The sequence below is a fragment of the Cupressus sempervirens genome, chromosome 3 (assembly GCF_028749045.1).
Source record: "Cupressus sempervirens isolate cs-2001-9-10 chromosome 3, ASM2874904v1, whole genome shotgun sequence".
In the NCBI taxonomy this organism is placed as follows: Eukaryota; Viridiplantae; Streptophyta; class Pinopsida; order Cupressales; family Cupressaceae; genus Cupressus; species Cupressus sempervirens.
In genome coordinates this window covers 443,592,809-443,612,591 of record NC_143120.1, presented here as the reverse complement: position 1 = coordinate 443,612,591, position 19,783 = coordinate 443,592,809, and the positions used below count along the sequence as shown (strand labels likewise).

The following is a 19,783-nucleotide window of genomic DNA, read 5'->3' as shown; positions in this document are numbered from 1 at the left end:
TCGAGGAAGATAAATTATCAATTAAGGAGTGTGCATGATGATTTTTTAGAACAGTTAGATATGTCTACCAATGATTCTGCTAAGGATAAAAGATTTGTTCCCAATTCACCATGACTAAAAATTGTGAGGGTATTGTATGATAAGGGAAATTGGGTTAGGGATGCTAAGACAACTACAAGTGGCTGGGAGCTTTCCTTGAAATGGTTTTCTTAGAGAAATCTATGAGCCCCACATGATAATGTATGAAATTTTGTAATGTCCCCTTCTCCACGCTAGACGTAATGACGCCTTGTTGGTCTATCTTTCCATCTGGATAGGCTAACGACATTAATTTTGAGAATGCCAACCAGTCATAGGAATGCATTTGTTTTCATTGGGGGAGATATTAAAGTGGGAACTCCTAAGGTTAAGTCACTTTATTTTATTATGTTGATTTATGAAGTACTTTATCATTTAAAGTCACTATATGACAAAAAATGACTTAAGTGACTAAAAAACAAAACAACCTTTTATCCCACATTGCCTAGTTGTTCGCATCTCCCCTCACATCGAGGTTATAAAAGCAAGCATCTGCATTGGGATTTATGCCATGAGATTAATATTGATAAAATACAAACAGGTTGCTTAAATGTGATTGGTTATCTCTTAAGGACGAAATCCCTTAATGAGATTTGTGGAGACTGGTTGTAGCCCCAATATCTCTTCGAAATAGTTTCAAGATCAGGGAAGAGATCTCAATCTATTCTATTCAAGTTGTTTATCCCAAAGGCAAAATCGAAAGGTAACAACATCATTTGGGAACCCTTATTTCTACTGGAAATGTTTATGGTCTTGATTTGCACCGGTGATTATGGGAAGAATGCATAATAGGTATAAGAAGAAAAGTAATACAAGAGCAAGGTCTGACCTAGGTGTTCGGATCACTAACAACAAAGGAGTAGTGATAGTGTTACAATCAACAACATATGAGACTGAGCAACGGATTGCAGAAGGCAGAAAAGTTAATGTCTTGAATGGACGTGATTACCAGGACATGACTGCACTCTCATCAGTTAGAGGCAGTAACAGGTTACCCGAATAGCAGTGTTTGCAGACTAGTCGCCAAGGTATTAGGGTCGAGAGTGACTTCATTGGACAACACCAACCAGTGTACATTCACCGTAACTAGCATTATATCCCAACTTGTGTATGCCATGAGGAATTTTGGGGTCCGCGTGATCAGATGTCAATTGCAACTCCCAAAAAATTGGGTGGTAGGCAGCGAAGAATCCATTGATGGGATTTAGAAAAGTTTGTGGCCACACAAATTGTCATGCCCACACGGAATGCTAGGTTTTGATTTCCTTCTTCACGACATATTACTTATTGCTTAGATAGGCAGTGTTGTGCGGTAATGTTGGATGAACAAATGCCTTCATATGGTTATCAAAATCGGTATTAAGCAAAGAAACTTGAGGCAATATTCTAAGGCTTAATTGAATGTATTTTGAAAATCATTGTAGACTTAAACTTATATTTTGAATATTCCTATTATTCTATTGCTGATCCAACTGTAGTGAGGGAATTTTTATGCTCATTAAGGGTCGTAGACACATATCCTTCTTATTACTATTTTTAATTGAGCTCAAGTCAGTATTATCGGATTTGGAATATTATAGTGGTATCAGAGCCATAAGTCCTCCCAACTTGTGGGAAAAATTATTAACGGGTTGGATTTAACAAGGATAATGTCAGACATGCATGAATAGGAAACCATATAGGTTTAGTCACATTTGTTCGGAACAGACAAGATCTTAAGACCAGATTGATATTGAGGACAATTACTCAGTTGATGAGGAGTTAACATTTGGGACAAACTTACGGGTTGAATAGGGTGAACGAGTATAGGACACTCAAATGGATCATAATGAGAATGAACGAGAACGAGAAGTGAGGGAACCTTGTGGGCTATTAGAGATGGGAAAAATAATTTCAGGTGCTATGTAGTAGTTAGCTCCACCTCACAAGGTAGCACCGAGTCATCATAGTGGAGGTGGTAGTGTGGTAGGATCACTCCGAGCTACTAGGGCCCCCACATGGAACATTGACAGGCCTTTGATGCCTGTTTTTAATGCAAAGGAAGTGGTAGCACCACTCGCGGAACCAGGCTTACTGCCAGATAACGTTATGGCTATGTACGATGAATGAGATTTATTCTCTGATCCGGTTAAGCAAAATCTGTTCTTTGTTTAATACTTGAATCGAAAAGGGGAGAGTGTAACAAACGGTTTTTCATATTGGAAACAAAGACGTTTTAAACAGAGAACTTCCAATATTTAAAAAATATACAACTGAAATCCTTTTCACATGACATTAACTGCCTTTAACAATTAATTGAAATAACCATAACCTCATCAATGTTTGTTTAAAAATAACTAGTTTAGCTTTTAACTGATAATTGCATTCATGTTCAACTGAAATAACTAGATTAACAATTGACTAAACATAACTGTATTCATGATCAATTGAAATAACTAAATTAACGATTAACTAAACATAATTGTATTCATGTTCAGCTGAAATAACTGATTAACGATTAACTAAAACATAACTGTATTCATGATCAATTGAAATAGCTAGATTAACGATTAATTATCCTTTCTTCATACAAGTAAAGTAAATGCTTATCAAAAAATGAAGGAATGGAACATACAAGTATCATCCGAAGGATCTTTAGCTGGTTGTGTAAGCCTCAACTTTGGTGAGAGGAGAAGCATTGACATAGGCTTGATCTCCCAACCTCAGACCATACTTATCCCCACACATTCTATTAAATCAGAATGGCCCTCCCTACCTCAGGATTGGGCTTGGGATGTTCTTTAGTCCAACCACCTGAGCATCCGGGTGTTTTGATTCTTGAATGTCCACTCAGTTATGAAACGGACATGCTTACATAAGTGGCACTACTAACATCAAGTGATTATTAGATGGCAAACATGCCTATAAACTACCTTGACCAAGGATTTCAGATGGGCTCAACGACCCGATCACCACCGCTTGACTTGACAACAGGTTTCATTATAGGGATGAGCATGAGCTATTAAGTATATTTCATTTGGTTTATTCATGTTTGATTTCTCTTCTATTTTCTTCCAGATTTATTTCACCTCTTCACCATACATGGCTACATAGCCGGTGATTCCTAGGTTTATTGATAGATTATGAGCACTTTGTCCTTCTACACCTCTTCACCATTACATGGCTATATTACCGGTGAATCCCAAGTGTTTTGGAAAAGTTATGAGCTTTCTACTCTTGATATCTTTTATCATGAATTGTGGCAAAATAAAACTTGTTCTTGAGATCAGCAACATTCATACAGATTCTTATTACATTTAGAAACTCTTCTTTAAGGGATACTATTCAACTGTATACAATGAAAGTAAGAAGAAAGTTCGTTATAAATCACAGGGATTATTCAGCAAGTTAAATAACATGATTATAGACATAACAAAAGAGGTTCCTGTTCCTAGCCAGCTGCTATAGAATTGTATTTAAAAACTTTGGAAGGATAACTCATGACCTGATAAGAATTTGATATTATTTTGGAGAACTTGAACTCTGATTGGTCCTCTCCAGTTGTTTTGAGACATTACTTGTAGAGCATATGGTCTTTGATCTTTAGCTGGATTGCTTGCATGGCAAGGAGCGGTAATTCGAATTGCTTGAACAAGGCTTCAATGGATGGTATTGCAGGTATCAGCAGAAGATATGATGAGGAGAAGTCGGGTGTGGAGGCAATGAAGTTTGAAACGCAAAGCAGAAAGAAGTCGGCAGAAAGGAATATGGTGCCCGACTCCCCTCACGGCTTTCATATAAGGAACAAGCTGTGACTTCTTGGCTTCCACCAGTTTAAAAGATTATATGACAATTTGAATTGCCAAATGTTAAATTGATTAAAAAGAAAAAGGGAAAGGTAAAAGGTTGGAAGAAAATTATAATTTCAACTATTATTATTATTTATATTTACATACGTTCATGTAAGTATATCAATGGGGTGACATCATTTAATTAAGTTATAATATAATGGTGTCATTTCATTTTTTATATTTATATGTACGTATATAAATATATATTATAGTAATATGATGAAAGATCAATTAAAATTCCTTGAGGTATGTTTTATATTTTAAATTAGATTATTTTATGTTTTCTTAGATTATTTTCTTAATAGCTCATGCAGGTCCCACTAATGTATCCGGTGTTCAAGTTGTTGTGTCCTTTCCAAAGAAGTTTAAGGTCATACCTACTGATCCTGATGACTGAACTAAGTGAGCATCCCATTCCGATGATCACCTTCTTTGATACTACAACCTCCTAAGAAACCTTATAAGGGGTCTACTTCATTCTAGAAGAACAAGAACCAACATAAGGCTACCCCTCTCAGGTTGGACTTTGAGGCACGCAATGAACTTAGGAGGAAGAAGTTATGTTTCACTTGCAGGGAGCTACACACACCGGATCATTGATGCCTTGGCAAAGGAAAAATAAATTATGTCGAGGTACTCTCAGAGGAGGAGGATGAGTAGCAGGAGGGCAGCGATGTTGATGGCAGTGATGAGGAAGAAAGTGAGGAACAACCACCTAGAGAGAGAAAGAAGGAATTTACTCAGGGACAATCTCCTAACATAGCTTCCCTTTTCAGCAATCCCTCGGGACACCCCTTTCATTTGAAGGGAGTAGTTAGAGGACAGCGTATTGTGTGTCTTTTAGATACAGGTGCATCACATAACTTCATAAGCATGCGTTGGGTTACAAAGAGAAAGTTATAGATTGATGGTATACTCGAGTTCAAGGTTAGAGTGGCAGGACCTGAGAGATTGAGGTGCATAGGGAAAGTGTCAGGACTTCTGATTCACATTGATGACTTTATTCATGAGGTAGATTTTTATGTGGTTGATTTGGATGGATTAGATGCCATGTTGGGAAGATAGTGGTTGTAGATTATTGGCATGTACAGAGTTGATCATGATAAGATGCAGTTGGAATTCTTACGGGATGGCCGACAGGTGATCCTCAAGGCTATGCCAGAGGGTGAACCCAGGTTGATTTCAGCCCACAATATGGAGCCTATTATGAGGCATGATGACATGGAGTGGGAAGCACACCGTTTCATTTCCTCTAAGGCTACCTTAGACTCAAGGTAGTAGATTCATATTGACATTCAATCGGTGCTTGATAAGCACAAGAGGGTTTTGAGGACATACCTTTGGGTATTCCCCCAGATAGAGGGTTTGAGCATATCATTGAGTTAGAGGAGGGTGCCAAACCTGTCATCTCTACACCTTATCATCATCCTAGGCACTATAAAGAGGAAATAGAAAGGACGATTAAGGAACTCTTAGACATGGGACACATCAAACCCAACTCAGTCCCTTCACTTCTTCAATTGTATTGGTGAAGAAGGATAGCACTCTTCGCATGTGTATTGGTTACCACACTCTCAGCAAGAGGACCATCAAGGATAGGTACCCTATTCCTTGCATTGATGAGTTACTGAATGAACTGCATGGGGTAGTTTATTTCTTGAAGATAGAAATCAGATTTGGATATCATTATATACGGGTTCAAGTAGGATGTGCATAAGACAACTTTTCGATGTCACTATGGACACTACGAGTTCTTGGTTATGTCATTTGGAATCACTAATGTGCCAGCTATATTTCAGTCATGTATGAACCATATTTTTAGAAAACAGCTATGAAAGAGCGTGTTAGTATTTTTTGACGATATCTTGGTTTTCAGCAGAACTTGGGAGGAGCACCTGCAACACCTAGATGAGGTACTTTGTATTATGGAGGAGCACTCATTGTTTGTGAAGGAGTCAAAGTGTGAGTTTGGATTGACCGAGATTCTTTATCTTGGTCACATGATTGGTGTAGATGGGGTGATGGTACACCGGGAAAAGATTCAGGCAATCCTAGATTGGCTGCCATCGAGGAATGTATTAGATTTGAGGGGCTTCCTTGGTCTTTGCTCTTATTAAAGGAGGTTTGCTAGAACTTCTCACAGAGAGTAGCTCGCCTCACCGATCTCACACGGAAGAGGGCATTCAGGTGGATAGATGATGCAGAGGTGACCTTTGATAAGCTCAAGAAGGTGATGAGCACATGCCTGGTTTTGGCACTGCCTGACTTCTCTCATCCTTTTGTACTAGAGTGTGATGCTTTAGGGAGTGGAAGTGGTGCAGTTCTGATTCAGGATAGGCATTCGATAGCATATAAGAGCAAGAAGCTCAAGGACGGTGAGAGATTTTACTCTACCTATGACAAGGAAATGTTGGCCATTATGCACTCTTTAGCCAAGTTTAGATAGTAGTTGGTGGGTGGCAGATTCACAGTTAAGACGGATCACAACAGTTTGCGCTACTTCTTAGAATAGAAGGATCTAAATGAAAGACAACAACAGTGGGTCAGCAAGATTCAGGCCTATGATTTTGACATCGAGTATGTCAAGGGTAAGAACAATGTAGTTGTTGATGCGCTTTCCAGGAGACCTTCAGTAGTAGAATGTTGTGCTATTTCCAAGATATCGACAGATTGGAAGCCTTAGTTGCGGGTTGAGTAGTCTAAGAATACTCAAGTGTGTCAGATTATGGTTGGACAATTTTAGGACAACAGGTACAAGGTAATCGATGATGTGATTTTTTTGTAAGGATAGGATCTACCTCGTACCAGATTCTAAACTCAAAGGAAATATTATGGAAACTGTTCATGCTGCACCATCATTAGGACACCCAGGTTTCTTCAAAACCTATAAACAGGTGAGGAAAGGTTTTCATGGAAGGGCCTCAAGGATGATGTCCTCTAGCATATTAGAGAATGCTAGAGTTGTCAGCAGAACAAGTTAGAGTATGAGTTTTTAGTTAGTTTATTACAAACTCTTCCTATTCCAATGCAAAAATGGGAGAGTATCTCCATGGACTTTATTACAGGGTTGCCGAGGGTGCAGGGTAGAGATTCCATTTTTTTGGTGGTGAACAGATTGACTTATTTTGGTCACTTCTTTGCTATAGCAGCAAATTGGTCAGTCTCTCAAGTAGCTGAGGTATTTTTTCGAGAGCTTTTTCATCTACATGGTCTTCTGCGAACCATCATGAGCAAGAGGGATAGCAAGTTACTCAACACCTTTCGCCAAGAGCTATTCAGATTGGCAGGTACAAAGTTGACACCCAACACGAGTTACCACCGTAGACAGACGGGCAGATTGGATAGTAAACAAATGGGTGGAGGGTTATCTCTAGAAATATGTAGCAGGGCAGCAGAGAGCTTAGGTTAAGTGGTTATATCTAGGGGAGTATTGCTACAACTCCTACCACATGCCCATCCAGATGATTCCATTTCGAGCTCTTTATGGAAGTGAGCCTTTGTCGTTTGTAGATCTGTCTTTATAGGACAAAAGGGAACCACTAGTTGGGGATTGGATACAAGATCAGCAGGACATTCTCAAATCTCTTCAGGAGAACATTCTACAGGCTCAGAATCAGTAGAAGATGTATGCTGATTGCTGGCAGACAGAGCGGAATTTTGAGTTGGGTGACATGGTTTATCTTCGTCTCCAACCTTATAGACAGAGCTCCTTGAAGAAGAGTGGGTCTAAAAAACTTCAGCCTAGAATTTTTGGTCCTTATCACATTAATTGGAGGGTTGGGGAGGTCGCCTATGAGATGGACTTGCCAGATGACAATAAAATTCATAACGTTTTCCACATTTCTTTCCTCAAGAAAGCGATAGGTTAGCATGTAGTACCCTCCACTGGATTTCCCCCACTTGATGAGGAAGGGAAGCTAGTATTAGTTCTAGCAAAGGTAATAGAGGTCAGAGAAAGGAAGCTGCGTAACAGGTCCATCAGGGAGTATCTAATTTGCTGGAAGGATTTGCCATATGAAGATGCCACTTGAGAAGGCGAATCAATCCTGAAGTATCCGACACCAAGATTGCTTGAGGGCAAGCAATCCCAAGAAGGGAGGACTATAATCTCCCCTTCTTCGCACTAGACATAATGGTGCCTTGTTGGTCTATCTTTCCATCTGGATAGGCTAACAACATTTATTTTGAGGATGCCAGCCAGTCACGGGAATCTATTTGGTTTCATTGGGGGAGATATTTAAGTGGGAACTCCTAAGGTTAAGTCACTTTATTTTATTAAGTTGATTTATAAAGTAGTTTATCATTTAAAGTGACTTTATGACAAAAATGACTTAAGTGACTCAAAGACAAAATAGGCTTTTATCGCACATTGCCTAGTTGTTCGCATCTCCCCTCACATCGAGTTATAAAAGCAATCATTTGCATTGGGATTTACACCATTAGATTAATACCGATAAAATACAAACAGGTCGCTTAAATGTGATTGGTTATCTCTTAAGGACAAAATGACTTAATGAGATTTGTGGAGACTAGATTAGCCCCAGTATCTCTTCGAAATAATTTCAAGATCAAGTACGAGATCTCGGTCTATTTTGTTCAGTAAGTTTATCCCAAAGGCAAAATAAAAAGGTAACAACATCATTTGGGAACCCTTATTTCTATTGGAAATGTGTATGGTTTTGGTCTACACCAGTGGTTATGGGAAGAATGCGTAATAGGTATAAGAAGGAAAGTAATACAACAGCAAGGTCTAAACTAGGTGTTTGGATCACTAACAACAAAGGAGTAGTGGTAGTGTTACAATGAACAACATACGAGATTGAGCAGTGGATTGCAGAAGGCAACAAATTTAATGTCTTGAATGGACTTGTTACCAGGAGGACACGACTTCACTCTCATCAGTCATGCGATAGTAATAGGTTGCTCAACTGGCAGTGTTTGCAGACTAGTTGCCAAGGTATTTGGGTTGGAGTGACTTCATTGGACAACACCAACCAGTGCACATTCACCGCAATCAGCATTATATCCCGAGCTGTGTATGCTGTGAGGAGTTTGGGGGTCCACATGTTGGACATTAGTTGCAACTCTTAGAAAATTGGGTGGTAGGCAATGAAGAACCCATTGACGAGATTCAACAAAGTATATGGCCGCATGAACTGTCATGCATGCACGGAATGCCAGGTTTTGATTTCCTTCTTCATTGCATATTACTTATTGCTTAGATAGGTAGTGTTGTGTGGTAATTTTGGATGAAGGAATGCCTTCATATGGTTATCAAAATCAGTATTAAGTAAAGAAACTTGAGGCAGTATTCTAAGGCTTAACTAAATGTATCTTGAAAATCATTGTAGACTCAAGCTTATATTCTGAATGTTCCTATTATTCTATTTCTGATCCAACTATGGTGTGAGGGAATTTTTATGCTCATCAAGGGTCGTAGACACACATATCCCTGTTATTACTGTATTTAATTGAGCTCATGCCAGTATTATCTGATTTGGAATATTATAAATTTCGATTTAGGGAAACTGGTTGTACCAGGGTTTTTTTATGGATTTAGACCAACCCTACTCACCAAAATTTATGATCTAGTCCTTTGTTTAGTGATAAACCATGCTATAAATTGGCTTGTTTAAGATCACATCAGAAGCGATTCTGAGGTTTTCATGCTGGACCCACCTTCTGTTCTCCATCATACCATAGATTTTGAGAAATTACAAGAAGAATATGAAGCTCAAAATTTTTATCTTAGAAGTGGGCCCTTGAAGGAACATTTTGGAAAGGTTGGAAATCTAATTTTGGTTTCACCAGCCACTCTTGAACCATTATTGAAGAAATATTTCAATATGTGTGCCCAAGCCATATATATGTCCCTGTGTAAAGTGTTGGGTGAGGATGAGCAAGATTATATGCCTGTCCCATTAATGTACATGATGGTTCAGATTCTCCACTATGGGGTGGATGTGATTTTTGATTTTGCTTCCTATCTTGTTGAGGAGATCCACAATGGTTTGATCGGAATTGATAAAGGAAAGGTTGGCAAACCTTTTTGATGGTACTCAATGCTCGTGCATGTGCCTTTTTAAGGGAGTTTCTTATTTTGAAAAAGAAATGAAGTTGGTAAGGGAACATAATGGAGAGAAATTGCTTGTTCATTTATGGAGTACAAATATGTCATGGGATAGGAAGGATGCTAGTTTTGTAAGATTTGATAGGTATCTTTCCTCCAAGATGAGAGCCTTGTTATCCCTTGATAATCCTAGAATTCCTAAGGCATTGTTGAAACTACTTAGGCCAAAAGAGTTTGCTATAGGTCTGAAGGTGAGCCATAATTGGGAGACATTATCCCTTATCAGTTTCCACTATTTTTCAGAGTGTATGGTTTTCTTGGAACTCCCCATGTGAACAATCTCAAGACTGCACAAATGGAGGTGATGCAGAGGTATGAACAAAATGTAAGAGATAACATTTTGCACTTTGCATTTAATATGGATACCAGATTGCTCTACCATGGGATATCAAAACTTGCAGCTATCGAGAGATCTCTTGGTTAAAATGAGAATATGCTGAGACAGAATCTGAACAAATAGGTCAACAGAGAAGAAGAGTTGGGTGATAGATGTGAAATTGTTATAGATAAGCCCTAGGTTGAGGATCTAAGTGAAAAGACTTATGATCTGTTAGCAACCTTGGTAGAATTTGATATAAATAAGGAGTTATTATAGAGAAGGGTAAGATTTTATCTTTCCAAATCCGAAAATAAAAGTTTTGACCTTATCCCTTTGGCCTTCAAAAGGGAACATAATCTAAAGACTTATAGAGAGTGGGAGGAAGAATTGTGTGCTTTGCTTAATATTAGAATGAATGACATCATAAACAATGATGACAATGCTTTATTTACAAGGACTATAGAGGAGATTGTAAAAGAAAAGATATTCTACAATTCTTTCAACTTCGAAATAGGACAATTGAAGGTGAAATGGAAAGATATCACAAACAAAGAAAAGATATTGCTAAAGCTTGTGTTCTAGGAATGGTTGATTGTGCTCACATCTTATCAATATCTTATAAAAACAAAAAAAACAGATTCCATGCGTTGCAGGTGTGAAGGCAATGTCAGGGAATCTCTACTACCTACATTAAGAGTGAAGATCACCCAACAATATTTGAGGTGGGCAGAAATATATTGGCCCTTCTACGTAATAACCATGATTCTTCTGAAGTCAGGGCTATAATAAATTGAATCTTCATTGAAAGGACAACCTGATACTCCACTGATTGGTGACCAGCCTGCCCCTAGCTATCCAATCCTAACTACTATGGACCTGCACAGGCTAGTTGAATGGCTACTATTAGTAAAACGTAATCTTTACTTCTTATTTTATTTAATGTATGTCAACTCCCTGCCCCTTGTAGACTGGATAGATAGATTTATAATAGAGGATAGGGTAGGGGTGTGGGAGTACGAATCCGCTATCAGTTTGGAGTTACTGGATCCAGTTACCACAGTGCCGGGAGAAAATGAAGGAACGTATTCTCCATAAAATGTCCCTGGATTGATATCAATGATAGCCTATGGGCATGATATTTTATTATTAAGTACGCATTTACAGTTGCAATTTTAATATTATTCTGGCAAATTGATCATGAAGATTTTGAGGATTTGTTAAGGCGTTATTTTATAACCAATTGGATTTATCTCTTTTGAAATATATAAATGTTGTCAAGTAAGAATTGAAGTGGTTAAAGTACAATTATTTATATAGCTGTGACATGGATAAGGAAGGTTCCATCATATAGGTTTCATATGTAGATTAATTTTTGACAGAATCTGAGTTTTCTTCTTTCAAGAAGAAATTGCTAGAATGCTCGAGCCCATATTTTAGTAGACACTATTTTTTATCAACCTTCATATATATGACAGTGGGTTGCTAACAAATTATCCCTCTAATTCTCAAGAAAAAGGTAAATGTAAATCTCAACTCATCGAAATATCATTTTAAAATGTAAACAGTGCCAACACACAAGTGTTATTAACTTCAGAATGCCACACATGGTTTACCAATTTCTAACGACGTTGAATCTTTGGCAGAATATATATTGTATGTAGTTCATAACTATGTAGTAGAAGTTGGGAATGTATAGCAAAATGTAATGTCCCTGTTTTGGTTGACATCGTTTTGCATGCCAGATCAGTCTATCACGAACTCTCATAGACTGGTGGTTGTGATGAGAGAGTCATTTTGGCATTTATTTGGTGATTAGATGGCTCATTATGCTCTTGGAGATATTATTTTATTTATATTTTATCATCACTTCTTATACGGGGCCTACATGTTATAATTCTAAGTTGAGTTGCTCTTTTATTTTACAAAGTTATTTACTATTAAAAAGTGCATTATAAGGGGATTTTATAATGGATGTTTCTAGAAGTTCTTAGTAACTTTTTAGGAAAGTAGATAAATAGAGGGCTTGGGCTCCCATTTGGATATACGAGATTTGATAATTCAACTACATCTTCTATGAGCATTTGTGGAGCTTGATGGTCTGCAAATATTCAGCATAATCTTTGAGAACAATACCTCTCAAGAGATTGCATAACTGAGGAAGTGAAAGATCTTTTGAAGGGTTGCACTTTGGAAGTGGTATTCATCCATTTCAAGTTGAGCTTAATTTGAATACTCAGATTACCTGAGGGTTTGAGTTTTTTTGGAAAACAATCCAAAAAAGCAAATCCAAAAAAAGCAGTCCGAAAAAGTAGATCCGAAAAAGCAGTCCGAAAAAGCAAATCCGAAAAAGTAGTCCGAAAAAGCAAATCCGAAAAAATAGTTCGAAAAAGAAAAGCGAAAAAGCAGATCCGAAAAAGCAAGTGAAAAAGCAGATCGGAAAAAGCAAAGCAGAAAGGCAGCATTGGAGGAAATTATTACAGCCGTCTAGAGCCAGGTTCCTTTGTTAGCATTGCATTTTAGGTGTTATAAGTTTCAGCTGTAGGTGTGCATTATACCAACATTATCATTTTTTTGTAATCCATTTAAATGCCAAAAGTCTTGGCCATATTTCATGAGCATTGTATTAGAAATTTCATTGCAATTAAGGAGATAATAGTTGCTGGTGTCATTTGAGCAATTCAATATCATTATTTATCAACTAGTTAGTTTGCATACCAACTATTTGTAAAAATGCCAGTTGGCTGTAGGTGTTCATTTCTCATGTTTAAATCATATATATGCATCGTATATCGCCAAAATCAGTTGCACATTCATGTTAGGTCATTGTTTAGACAATTCAGAGTCTGCTTGCAAGCATTCTTATTGATGCTAAGTGGAGGAAAAAGCCATAAAAGAAAACTGAAATTTTATCAGTCATATGACCCTTGTATTCAAAGTTTTTCTTGAACCTTTATCAGCATTTTGGGATCAGATTTGAGCAGGATCATTACACAAAATAGGCAAGAGCAATAAGTAAAATAAGGCTAACCACAGAATATTAATACGGTATAAAAGGAATGCAAATAACAGAGGAATTCTTTTAACAGTTGGCAGATCAATAATAAACCAAATCTTTGAAATAGAAATGGACGTAAGAATCGAATTAACTAATGATAACGCGTCACCAAGATTATAGATTAATGCAAATAGCAGATATAACTAAATAAGATAACCATGTATAAAATGAGCAAATTATAACTCCCATCAATTCTTAACCAAGATATGTTCAGCTGGTGAAGCAAGGAGTCTATCCAACTCATGTGTAAGCCTGAAACTGAAACCAGGTTTAAGCTGATTGGAGAATGAGAAACAATGTTAAATCTGAAAATCAGGTCATCACACCAATCCTATGAACAAAACTCACCACTAGGAATTGTGACTGGGTCCCATATCCTCCAGTCAAGATCATCCTCATCACGGAAATAAGAAACATCTTTTGTATTCAACTCAAAAAGTGGATTATCAATTGTCCAATCAACATCCACTGCAAACAAAGAATTCTCTGCTAGCTTAATATGATCCAAAATTTTGTTATGTTATCTCTTGGGGCAGCTATGCAAGTCACAAGTCTGTTGAATGCTATCAAGTTCCTCAATCACTTGGAAAAACTCATAACTTCCTTTATCCTCCTGTTCCCTATATTTTTTGGTGACAACAATCTGATTTTATGCTTCATGAAGAGCAACCTGTGTATTATCCAATGCCTTTTGAGAAACATTAGGCTCCTTGTTGAGTCTATTAACCTGAGAAACATTAGGCTCCTTGTTGAGCCTATTAACCTCATCTTCTTTTTCCCTCAATTGCTTAGCATATGTTCCAACAACCTTGATGATGAAATATCTGTTTGAAAGTAGACATAAGTAATCTGATTTCAAAGTCTCCAAGGCTACTAAAACCCTTTGTAAATCAACAGCTTAGGATCACTTTCCATTCCCTTTTGCCTCTTTTCCATTTGTTGATTCGGTCACAACTTCTAACTTTGCAATATTTGTTCAAACCTTCCTGTAAACTCTGCAAATGATTTTACATGTCAAACACAAGTGTATTACAGACTTTGCCAGAAGAAGATATTTATTACCAAAAACTATAAGATGTCGATTAATATTACTTAAAGTCGCTTGGCACCAGAAAATCAATGGTCTGGTAATATAACTTTAATATACGCTCTTGAAATTTTTTTCTTCTAGACTTTAGAATAGACAGTCCCTTCCTTAATTATTCAACATCTATCAATAGTAGCGCTCAAATATTTTACCAAAAAAAAACTTTAGAGAAGACCCTATATATATATCAGGTCTGACATTTTTAATTTGATATCTCCTTTATCCAGCGCTTTCACATTAACATAATTGCTCAAATGTCCCTCTCGATAGATTTAGTAAATCTAGAAAAAAGAAGAAGAAAAAACACAACTTTGCAACCGGCAATATCTCTCCGAATATTTCACTGCGGCTATAGCCTTACATTAAAATCATTTATTCTATAGAATATGTCTTTGCCTAAATAAAATATATCTTTTCTTCAAAACAGATAATTTTTTTTCGGAGCTTTAGATACTTCAATTTGTGTTCTTCAAGCAACTTCATAGGTTGGCAGGATTCACTGGCTGTGAATCCACTATAATATCCTACCTAGATAATCTCTCCAATTTCCTCAAATAAATTTCAGAATTGTAAACAAGAATGTATACAATAATAACCAGAAAATAATCAGTAAAGAATCAACAACATTAACCAGTAAATACTCTAGAATTCATTATAACATTATAAACCAGCAATGCAATAACAATCCATTTGTATAAATAGTGATAATAGTCATATTGGATAATTAGGAAAGAACCTAAAATGTAATTGTGGCTCTGTCCAATCCACCCAAGAACTTGAGGGTTTGCGTCCTCGGATCCTGAATAGAAGTTGAAGCTTCCTTGATTTCTCCAAGAGAAAATCTCAAACCAAATCAATATCTAAGCATGCTTGAAAATGAAATCCTCGTCCTTCTTTTATGCTGATCTAGGAAGGGTCTCAACAACAGTAGAATGTTATGAAGAATTCATGACCACAAGACACGTATAGTCTTTTGTAGGGCAATTAGATGATGAGCATTAAGGGAGGGTATTAGAATATTGTAGTGTTTCTGTAATAGTAATCTTAGTTAGGCTTTAGTTTATTTGGTAGTTTCTAATTTGCACCTTTAGTTCATGATTGTTTCATTATAAAAACACAGCGTGACATGGGGACTTACACCCTCCTCCCAAACCTTGAAGTACCCGTCCCCGCACCGGGTACTTGAGTACTCAAGTACACCCCCACCTCCACCATTCCACAACCATGTCATTGCTAGGATGGGTACTTGAATTTTGATTTTTGAATGTTATTACTGGGTATGTAATATGCGACTATGTTGAATGTTCAATGGTTCTATTTCATATAGCAATTTTGCTATTTTAAAGTATTTTAATTTGGTATGTTCTACTGAAACATCATTTCATAACTAGCATTTCGAGTTCATATGTATACAATACAACACCCCTCCCTGCCCCGTCCTACCCATGCCGCTGTCCCCCCACTATCCCAAAGATGAGGCCCATTTTCCCCGCATCCCGAAAGCTCGTTTCAACGTCTTGACGTACCCCAGTACTACTCTGTAAAAAAATGACTTTGTTAATCTATATAAGGAGCTTTCATCTCCTCTTTTTAATACAATATCAATTTGCCATGACAAACATTTGGGTAGTTAATTGCACTTCGCCAGTTCAGTTTGTCAATAGCTTCATATTCTAAAACTAGTTGGGTTTTAATCACAATGTAGTTCATGCTCTCTAGTTCTCTCAATGGTAAAATAGGTAGTGGAACACCTATTTACATGTCATTCAACATATTTATGGTCGGCACCTGGGATAATCAAGCTTTCTGAGGAGATCTTTCTTTTAAAGTTTTTTTGTGACTTCCAACAATTGGGACCTTATGAGATGCTAGATTCTCTTCCAGTTCCAAATATGTCCCATTGGCAAGGAAGTGCCATACTTACAATGTGTGTGAAATTTGGCGAATATCTACATAAAATTTGATGACATTCTTTAGCAGACTGAAGCCAAATTTAAGGTACCCCATGCCTGACATAGCGTACTTGACTCTTTCCAATTTTTTGACTCAGTGGATTCTCTAGGAGAAACATAAACTAATGTAATGGACACCCTAAAAATACCCAAAAACTGAACCAACTGCTGATAGGAATTTAGTCAAATAATTTGCATCCAACTCTTAATTTCACCGTTAAATGTTTAAACCCCTTTATGGCTCGGGAAATAAATTGTTTGTCTGTTTTTATGTCTTTACATAGATTTGAAACCACATAACATGAACAATAAGAAATTTATAATAATATGTAAATTGAAGATTGAACTACTGCTGAAATAATATTAATTTTCAAACTAATAAAATCAAATACATAGTAGACTTTTCAACTCACTAATTACTCGAGCATTATAACATAATATTCCAGTAATAACTTCCCATCTTGTTGCTACACTAATATGAATAGTGCCGCGTTGCAGTGCTGCTACAATAAGATTTTCCTTCAATCAGTCCAAGACCCTCTTAAAATCATCCCTTTACAATGGTATAAGCATCAGACAAGAAGTGAGAATGATATGAGTAAACACCCAATCTGCCTGCAACTAGAAATGCGCTCAATCTTCCTGTTAATGAAGTTGATAGCAATGAATTATAAAGGCCAAACCCCAAGGGAATGACATCTAGAATGTCACAAGAGAGGATAAATGTCCTCTAATGCCAAGAAAGGATTTGCAACTCACACATCAATTTTCTTCTCATATTCCACCTGCCGAATGCAGCCACTAATGCTCCCTTTTATTCTTTCTTCAAGGATCAGTTCAACTCACATGAGCAATGTGGGATAAAAGATATGCAATATAAAACATATTAAAATAATCAATTATGTCTCCCTTAGGTGCCCCCTTTGATTCGCACACATTCCCATAAAATTTAATATTAAAGTAACACTTTAATATTTTACAACTAAATTAAATGTTACTTTAATAATACTTCAGGCATAAAAAATATATTAGCTATTAGACTACAAACAACACGAGTGATTGCTCGTCGGAAAGCTCTCGCTAAGGAGTATCAATTTCAATCACCAAAACAAGCCTCCCTTGTGTCTTGCTGATTTACGAAAAATAGTGAGTATGCCTAAAATTGAGTAAATCAACTCCGTTTTGGCCCAAATTGGAGATGACTAGGCCAAAACACTCTAAGATCTGTTTAAACCCTTCATTAGCCCTCGAGACCATGTAGAGCTAAGCTAACACACACACACACACACACTTTGTCAACTACTAAAGTGGGGACATTACAAGTAAACTCTTTTTTCTGATGCATTGTTTTTGGGTGATACCTGTTCATTAGCGAACCCAATATGAGGATTAATAAGTACTATATAATTAGCTGCCAAAACGGACAATTCAGATTGAGTAGCAAGATGTGTATTGAGCTTCTTGTGTGAGCATCTTGTATTGGAATTAACATCTCAGAGTAGGGTTTGCATTTTATCTTCAGTCTGAATCCAAGTTTCCCTTTTTTGCATGTAGGAAACAAATATGTGGTGACATGTAGCATGTGTTTTCTCAGTAGCATATTCTTTGTTATAGTATGCACTGTAAATGCAATACAATGCCATTGCTAAGAGACTAACATAGCACCTGTCGATATGATTTATAAGATTTATTATTAGTAGAATTTGATTTGAACTGGTTGAGTTTTGTGTTGCTTCTTTTGAAGGTTGAGAATGAACTGCCAGAGAAGATTGAGCATTTGGTAAGGTGTGAGGCATCTGCATATCAGAAGCTTCTCATGAAAAGAGTTGAAGATAATCTTGGATCTCTTTGTCATGCCAAGGTATGCAAAAAATTTGTTGACAAGTTCTGCCTCTGTTATCAACTAAATATATTGGTGATGAAAAGATCTCTAATAATATTTATTTTAAATTGCATGTTCAGGGTAGATCAGTGCATAATACAGTAATGGAGCTTCGCAATATTTGCAACCATCCATATCTCAGCCAGTTGCATTCAGATGAGGTTTGTCTCAGACAACGCTATTATACTTTTATTAATCATTAGCATGAGATTGAGTATAATATTATGTTAAATTGTTTGTATTCTTTGATCTATTCTGAACTTTTGTGCTTCTGAAATATGGAAGTGTGTTATTTAATGCAGTTTTATTTCTGATATGCAAGAAAATACTGTTTTTTATGATTTTCAGATTCAGAATATGTTGCCTCCACATTTCCTACTGCCAGTAATCAGACTTTGTGCAAAGCTTGAGATGCTTGATCGTATACTACCTAAGCTTAAAGCAACTAACCATCGGGTGAGTAACACTTTCCTACAATGAAGTGAGAAAATGAGTTCAAATTATTTTTGTTTTGATCACCAGTCACAAGTATCCTTGTATGGTTTCTTTATATACAGTAAAGAAACCCTATTGATTGTGATAAATCTTTTATTAGCATTGGTGTCTAACTTGACCTCTAGAATCTTAACACAATAGTATTACCAAACACATAAGACACAGATAAATCTAATGTCTTCACTAGGGATATTGAGAGACTTATAAAGATGAGATCTAACAGTATTTAGATTGGGGTTCATGCAAATGAGATGTAATTTAACTTCATATGTGCTGCAGGAATGTAATGTGCTAAAACTTTCTTTTGTGATTCCATTCAAGAATATACTATTTTGACACACTTCTTCCTAATATTCCCTACCTAAACCTAGGTAAAGTGAGTGATAAAGCAATAACACTTTTTAGAGTTTGCAGTTGTCTGGATTCTGACTAATCTGTAAGGGTTATGATCTAAGTTGCCGATTCAACTATGATGGGTGTGCTTTTATAAAGTTTTAAACCTGGGCTCAGTATGCCTTAGGTTGGCTGAGCAAAATATATATGTAATATTAAAACTAGGTGTGAGTCTGCCTAGGGCAGCCTCTGCAAAACCTAGATAGTACACATATACCACTTAGGGCACAAATAGTTACACCACTATTAGAATGTCAATTACCATTTAGGGCATCAATTACCACTGCATCATAATGACAAATTCCATCTAGGGCATCAAATACCACTTATCATCTTTTTTCTTTCCTATTGCTAATCATGACAATAACATATTGTTAAAATAAATGTTCATTTTCATTATTCACATGAAAGTACAGTTATAACATCCATCAAGTAGGCCTATCTCAAGCATATAGATATAATTATTGTCCAATTGGAAGATCAACTGATCTAACAACTAGTTACCATTTACATTGACGAGAAAAGTTGATTTCATTGAAGGAAATAACTAATGCAACGATAT

At 36.7% G+C, this 19,783-nt stretch overlaps 1 protein-coding gene across 1 annotated transcript in view; it reads left to right on the top strand.

The window, feature by feature from the left end:
* The first annotated feature begins 8,669 nt into the window (after positions 1 to 8,669).
* Positions 8,670 to 19,783, top strand: part of LOC149566975 (chromatin structure-remodeling complex protein SYD-like) — a 34,128-nt gene continuing 23,014 nt past the window's right edge. The window contains exons 1-4 of the mRNA XM_089816589.1: positions 8,670 to 9,089; positions 18,196 to 18,312; positions 18,414 to 18,494; positions 18,682 to 18,789. Coding sequence (XP_089672715.1) covers positions 9,018 to 9,089; positions 18,196 to 18,312; positions 18,414 to 18,494; positions 18,682 to 18,789 — 378 coding nt within the window. The 5' untranslated portion in view covers positions 8,670 to 9,017. The remainder of the gene's footprint in view (positions 9,090 to 18,195; positions 18,313 to 18,413; positions 18,495 to 18,681; positions 18,790 to 19,783) is intronic.